This window comes from Parus major, chromosome 21 (assembly GCF_001522545.3).
Source record: "Parus major isolate Abel chromosome 21, Parus_major1.1, whole genome shotgun sequence".
In the NCBI taxonomy this organism is placed as follows: Eukaryota; Metazoa; Chordata; class Aves; order Passeriformes; family Paridae; genus Parus; species Parus major.
The window spans coordinates 1,213,316-1,220,003 of NC_031789.1; the positions used below are offsets into that span (position 1 = coordinate 1,213,316).

At 48.9% G+C, this 6,688-nt stretch overlaps 1 protein-coding gene across 1 annotated transcript in view; it reads right to left on the reverse strand.

Moving 5' to 3' along the window:
• Positions 1 to 6,688, reverse strand: part of EMC1 (ER membrane protein complex subunit 1) — a 13,822-nt gene that overhangs the window by 5,468 nt on the left and 1,666 nt on the right. Inside the window, exons 4-18 of the mRNA XM_019008736.2 lie at positions 6,431 to 6,596; positions 6,191 to 6,317; positions 5,732 to 5,881; positions 5,253 to 5,420; positions 4,871 to 4,942; positions 4,409 to 4,468; positions 4,074 to 4,196; positions 3,763 to 3,859; positions 2,988 to 3,104; positions 1,983 to 2,182; positions 1,613 to 1,762; positions 1,139 to 1,300; positions 781 to 900; positions 441 to 578; positions 1 to 139 (exon numbers count right to left, since the gene is read on the reverse strand). The exon at positions 1 to 139 is cut by the window's left edge and continues 15 nt beyond it. Of these exons, the coding sequence (XP_018864281.1) occupies positions 1 to 139; positions 441 to 578; positions 781 to 900; positions 1,139 to 1,300; positions 1,613 to 1,762; positions 1,983 to 2,182; positions 2,988 to 3,104; positions 3,763 to 3,859; positions 4,074 to 4,196; positions 4,409 to 4,468; positions 4,871 to 4,942; positions 5,253 to 5,420; positions 5,732 to 5,881; positions 6,191 to 6,317; positions 6,431 to 6,596 (1,989 nt within the window). The remainder of the gene's footprint in view (positions 140 to 440; positions 579 to 780; positions 901 to 1,138; positions 1,301 to 1,612; positions 1,763 to 1,982; positions 2,183 to 2,987; positions 3,105 to 3,762; positions 3,860 to 4,073; positions 4,197 to 4,408; positions 4,469 to 4,870; positions 4,943 to 5,252; positions 5,421 to 5,731; positions 5,882 to 6,190; positions 6,318 to 6,430; positions 6,597 to 6,688) is intronic.

Here is a 6,688-nt window from a genome sequence, read left to right on the forward strand (position 1 = left end):
GCCCCTTGGCCTTTCTCTGCACGGAGGAGTGGATGATCCTGCCCGTCACGCCGTCCAGGAGGTAGATCCCGATGAAGGCGCGCTCGTGGTGCGTGTCCGTGCTCTCCGTCACCACCGCCAGCAGGTTGGGGTTCAGTGACTGGGGACAAAGGAGAAACAGCTCAGACCCCCTCTCAGTGCCACACACATCTCCTTCCTGCTCTTCACCTGCCACTGTGAATAAATCATAAATCACCCCAAGAAATCAAGCTCTTCTTCCCCCACTGTTGGTTTAACTTCTACAGGAAAACATTTTTTGAAAAGAAACCTCCAAAACGAGCGTTTTTCTGCAGAGAAACTGGTGCCAGTTAAGAAAAACTGCAGCAGGGAATGGAACTGGGATCTTCCCATGGGATAAATCCCTCCTCAAAGAAAAAGCCAGCTGAGAGCTGCTGCAGCACCTTGTAGAGGACGCTGCGGTCGCCCATCACGCGGCCCTGGGAGTGCACGTGCTCGTTGGACCTCTTCCCTTTGACAGTCACAATCCTCTGCACCTCCGTGGGGATGGCCACCTCCCAGCTCTCCTCTGTGCTCAGGTCCTGCAGGGGAAAAGCAAGTGGGAGCTGAGTTATCATCCTTCAAGGACATCATCTCCAAAGATTTCCTTGCTTTGGGATTTCCCGAAAAAACTCGGTGAGTTTTGAGGATGGATGCTCCGGTTCTGAGCCAAGCTCCACGGAGGGAATTAAGATCTGCCACTATCCACAGGGCATTCAGGGAAGTGCAGTGGGTTTTCCATACCTTTTTCAGCCTGAATCCAGAGAGTTTTCCCTGCTCAGCATCAACTAGATAAAAATAGATGGAATGAGCTATTTCTTCTAACTGCCGAAGGACGTTTTTAGTGGCTGGGAAAGGTGTAACCTGGAAAAGAAGAGTTGAAACACAGCTGAAAAACAACTGATACAAAAAACCCGCCCCAGAATGAACCAGAAATATGATTTCCAACCTGTTTATCAAGATAAGGTCTGCTTTACCAGGATAACCTCATAGCTTTGTGTGAAATGTGGCTCAATGGCATTTTTTTTCCATCTTGCTCCAAAAGGGAGGGGAATAATTAACCAGGACGTGAAGAAAACTGCCTCCAGGCAAAGCAATTTACCTTGTACTCATCATCAATCAGGAGCAGCACTTTGGCATAGTCTTGATCCATAATAGGCAGCAGCAAAGTCTGGAGAATCGGACGTTTCAGAACGGGAGGAGCTACCTGGCTTCTCTTGCCAAAGATGGGGTTAAAGACGTACAGAAAACTCATTTTGGTTTCCTGGAAAACAGGAGAAGTTTTGCCTCTTCAATAAAAAAAAATAAAAGATGTTTTTCTAACTGGTGTTGACTGTTCATACCCTGGTTTCATCCTGGAAATATTCTGTATGGACTCATGCATTTGTCCATAACAACCACGCTCATTTTTAAGTTTTTTTTTAAATTTTTAGGCTTCTGTGTCTGCTTCCCTCCAGATCTTTGTCCCCTGCCATGCCCACATCAGTGACAACCAGCAGATGCCCAAGAGGATGGTTTTATTGCCCTGTCCTTATTTCCATGCCCAGTGGAGGGGCAGGGAAGGGGTCTCACTCACCTTGTCCTTGACGAGCAGAGTGCACTGTGGAGGGTGGGGGAAGTGGGCTGTTGTTCTCTGCACCATCAGCTTGAAGGAGGAGCCTGGCCTGACATTCCTGAGGTATTGCTTCCACAGGATGGTGCCTGAACTGCTCTCAATGCCAAAAAGCTGAGGGAAAACACGTGGGAAAGCCAAAGTTTAGGAAAACAACTCTGCACTGCATCCTCCTCTACCATACCCCAAAGACAGCTGAGTCTTTAAACCCACAAAACATCCTGTGCATCTTCCCATTATTTCTGCCCAAGCCTGGCTAAAAACAGGGCTGGGAATTCAGAGCTGAGACTCTTTGCTCAAGCCTAGGAACAGATTCCTGCCCTGGCCTCCTCACCTTGCCCGAGGCAGTGACCATCACCATCATTTTCTGGAGGTTGAACTCGTCTCTGGCCAAGTTGTCGATGTTAATCTCGTTTTTAATCTGGCTCCGGGGCTTCCTGGCATCGTAGAACATCTTCCAGAGATGGGCAGTCCAGGCTTGCAGCAGGATGAGCTGGGATGAGAGTCTCTTCAGGAACATTCCCAGCAATCCATCTGCAAGTGGCACCCAGGGTGACAACGGGAGGGGAACGGCACCAGTCCCACCCCAGAGCTGAAATTGTGCTGTCAAACGCTGCCATGCACAAACCTGGGGGAACTCCTCGCCTCCCCCCGCTGCAGGAAGTCACAGCTGACATTTCTGTGACAAACTCTGGCATTTATCAACCTTTCCCAGTCCACACTCACTCCAAAATATGCCCTGATCAACTGAAAGCAAACCTGCATGCAGAGGATTTTGTGTTCCTCCCCCTGTGCCCACCACACCTCCCACCTCTACAGAAATCCCCTCTGCACTCAGAGGAATTAAAAATGTTTAATTCTGCCCAGTCAGGATTTGTGTTTAATGTCTTAAAGTAACCAAAATAGTGGGTTTCAGCTGAGGGGAGCAAGCAGAGGGGAGCAGTGGCAGGAGCAGAGCACACTCCATGCAGGATGGGGTTACCTTGGATGGCTGCATCCAGGACAGCAAGGAAAGACAAAAAAAGCAAAAAAAAATAAAAATAAAAAGCTATTGGAAATGAGTTTTCCAGAAAAAAAATCACAGGAAACATTTAGGAGACATGGCCAAAATCCCTCCTACTGCTGCTGACTGTTTTTTTAATGTAACAGTGTAATATATTGGTGTCATCTGCATTGGATTTCTAAAGTTTAGACAGAAAAGGGTTTGTTTCTGCTCATTTTAACTGGCATCAATAGGGATTTAAATTAATCTCTCAGCTCAGAGTAAACAGAAAACAATAAATATGTTTATTTAGGAAGGAGAACACGCACACACAGAGGTAATTCTGTTAAAACTCACCTGCTTTTTTTCCAAATTCTCCCTCCAGCTCAGCCTGTGCCCCTGTCAGAGGCAGATCCACCATCTCCAAGCTTACCACCTCTGCCAGAGACTCCTCTCTGCTCCACACAACCTTTCCTGGAGAGAAATCAGAGCAGGATATTGGAAAAATCAACTTGAGATTTGGGAATTGACTGTATATGAGTATCTTTCAGTGCAACCCTGAAATGCAGATCACCTCTTAATGAAATGCAAAACAGAGTATAAATATCTAATATTGTTAAATTAACTATTTCATGAAGAACAAATACTTCATGCAACTGCATCCACTTCTGGGAAGAAAACCTCAGGATCAGTAAAAGCAATCTTAAAAGGGTTACAGTCATTGAGTCTGTTTAAAACAAGAGATTCACAGTCCTGGATTTCTTTAGAGCCCCAGGAAATTCCTGGCACTGAGAGGGAACTTTCAACCCCTTCTGTAAATTAATATTTTTGGTATGAGGACCTTTTCTGGAAATCTTTGAGGAACATCTACACCAGAACTTACACTCTCATCCTACAAAAAGAGTTCTGAAATCTGCAGAAAACACTCAAAATCCAAAGGCTCTGCCCACACAAATCAGGGCAGAATTATTTGTGCAGGTGAAAAAGTCTCCTGTGTCTTTCATGGGACTCAGAAGAATTAAATCAATTTTTTCAGCTTCCAAGGAAAGTAATGATGAAGTGCAATCCTTGAGGACACAGGATTTTCTCCTGGTAAGTGTTAGAAATGGAGGAAGCTGGTTCTGGGAGTCACCTGGCTGCTGGAGAAACATGAGCATGTGGTCCTCTGTCTGCACCAAGGCTCGATAGCCCACGGAGTCATCCTTCTTCAGGAAAACCTGGATGTACAGCTGGGAAAGGAAAAAAAAAATCAAAAACAAAACCAAAAAAAAGGCAAGGAAAACAGTGAGATTAATGATCACATCATCTCCTCGAAGAAAGCAGAAATCAGGTGAAACCAGAGCAGCAAGCAGGGTGATGCTGTAATCCCTGGAATGTTTTTCCCCTTGGCTGGAGGGCTCCCACCCTGCCAAATCAGGGTTGAAATAACCCTTCCCTGCTCACCTGCTGTGGCTTGGCCCCTCCTTGCTCCAGGCTAAAGGTGATTGTGGTGTCCAGCAACCTTTGCCCAGTTTCCACCAGGTAGAGGTTTATGTTGTAGGTTTGGTTGGAGCAGGTTAAGGAATCCTGTGGCAACAGGCAGAAAACAGGGGTTGCACACACACCCCACACCGAATCCTGCAGCAGGATTCCAGCAGAATTCCATGTCCAGAAAAAAGCTGGTGCTTCAAGGTATTTTTAGCTGTGTTTTTAGGTTGTACAGCTGGTTTAAGATCTCTGCTCCTGCAGGCAAAGGGATAAAACACCAACAAGAACTTGGGAAGAAAAGCACCCCATACCTGCCTCCGAGCATCCTCCAGAGTGCTGCCAGCATGGAGACCATCAGAACTTCCAGCTTTCTGAAGTCAGGATGAGAGGAGATGTAGCATGGGTTCAGACACCAGTAAAGTATAAAAAAATTAGGTTTTCAACTGCCTGACAAGTCTCAGCTTGCCTGTGACATCAGGCAGGAAATAGCTCTGTTCTGTTTCTGATAAAAATGAAGCTATGTTTGACATCCCCAAGAACTGAAATCCTCTGTGGATCAGGAAAGCCAATTCCTTGTCCACCTTTCACAGGGCTGAAGCAGGATATCCACTGAGCCAGGCACAGCCTGAGCTGGATGTGATCAAGCTCTGCTTGAGTTATCACCGAAATTTATCAAATCCTCCTCTTCCTCCTCTGTGAAACCCCAGTGGAACCCACCCCCAGTGCACAGCCCCAGAGCTGGGCTGGACCCACAGGACAGGAATTGTGCTGACCAGTTCACTCCTGCAGGTCAGGACAGCCGCCACCGTCTTCTCCCCGGTCGTTGCAAAACTCACCAGAGCTGCCTGGAAAAGGGGAAAAAAAAATAGCAAAAAATCATTAAAAAAAACCCCAAACTCACCAAAAAGCACTTGTGAAGTAAATAAAACCACAGTGGAATTAAAAGCAGGTAAACTGTCACAACCAAATTTTAAATTGTCTTGTTTCCCACCCAAATCAAAACCAAAACAGACCAGTTTCTCACAGAGATGGGAACAGCTGACCAGCCCCAGGTTTTTGAGCCGTGATGCCCAGAGTTCCTGAGGTTTTTATAACCTGCCAGCTGTCCCAGCAGCTTGAAGGATGTTGAGCTGCACTTGGCCCTGCCCCTGGTACCTGCTGGAAGTCCCGCAGGTGGCTGAGCAGCCCCTGCTTGTACTGCAGCAGGGAGAAGTGGCTTGGGGACAGCTGCAGGAAGAACTGAGTCCGTGAGGCGCTGGTCACGCTGGGCTGAGTGGTCAGGATCCTGGCCTGGAAATCATCTGCAAACTCCAGCTCCAGGGACTGCAGGGGACACAAGAAAATGTGCTGAGAGAATGGTTCTTCAGTGAGATCAGCACCTCCTCTCCCTCAGCAGCAGTCAGAGATTCCCTGAGTCAGGGCACAGAGCAGGAGCAGGGAGGGCTGAGGCTCCATTGGAGCAAAGCTCAGAAGACATCGATCCAGAAGGAATAACAAAAAGCTTTCCCACCCCTCCCAAATTTACAGATCACACCTCCAATCCCTCCCCAGTTCACCCACAGACTGGAGAACCAGCTCCAACCAGAACCAGAGTGGTCAAGGAAGACCAGGAATGTTCCTGCAGCAGCTCTCACCTGCAGAGGGATGTGCCTCATGTCCTGCTCCGTGTCCAGGGCGCAGACGTGCAGCGAGCGCGCGGCCGTGTCCACGCACACCAGCACAGCCTCACCCAGCACGCCACAGGAGCCCTGCAGGGCCACCAGCCACGGGGCTGCCAGCCTCACCTGCACAGAGACACAACAGGGCTCAGCAGCAGCCTCCACAGCACCCACAGACGGGCACACAGCAGAGTTAACTCAAGTATTTTTAGCCAGAACTGAGAAAAATTACCTGTCAGCCTGAGGGTTATGGGATAAACTTGACTAAAAGCTGCCAGGCTAGCTCAGCTTTCAGCCAAGAAATCCCTGCTTTGGAGGCAATGCCTCAGGGAAAGGGAGGATCTCTGTAGCACCACAATCCATTCCTCTGCCCACCACACCACAGGGCTGGAAGTGCCTCTGCTCACATCAAACCCAGAATTTTGACTCCTCTACCTGTCTTGTGATTTCTCCATCTTCTACGTTGAAGGTCACGACGTTCAGGTGGCTCTGGGGAACGATGCCAAGCACGTGGATCACCCCAGTCCCACGGGAATACAGCAGCTGGTACTGAGTGCTCTCACTGCAAGACATGAGGCATCACCTTCTCACACTGCTGTTTGCAGAAGGCAGGCTCAGTTCCCTCCCCTCTGCCCCGTGCCAGGGGCTCACACCTCTCCTTAGAGGTGTTCTCACCTTTCTGGCAGGTGTTCCACCCACTTCTGGTGCCCGTTGGACAGGTAGTGCAGAGACAGGGCCGTCTTCTTCAGCACTGCCACGTACTTCACCCCCTCGGGGAGCCCCACCAGGGCAGCCCCCTGGAAACTGAGCACAGGCACGAGGAATTCGGGAATTATTTTCCTATTTTACACTGGGGAATGGGGGCTGGAGCACCAGGAGAGGCTGAGGGAGCTGGGAAAGGGGCTCAGCCTGGAGAAAAGGAGGCTCAGGGGG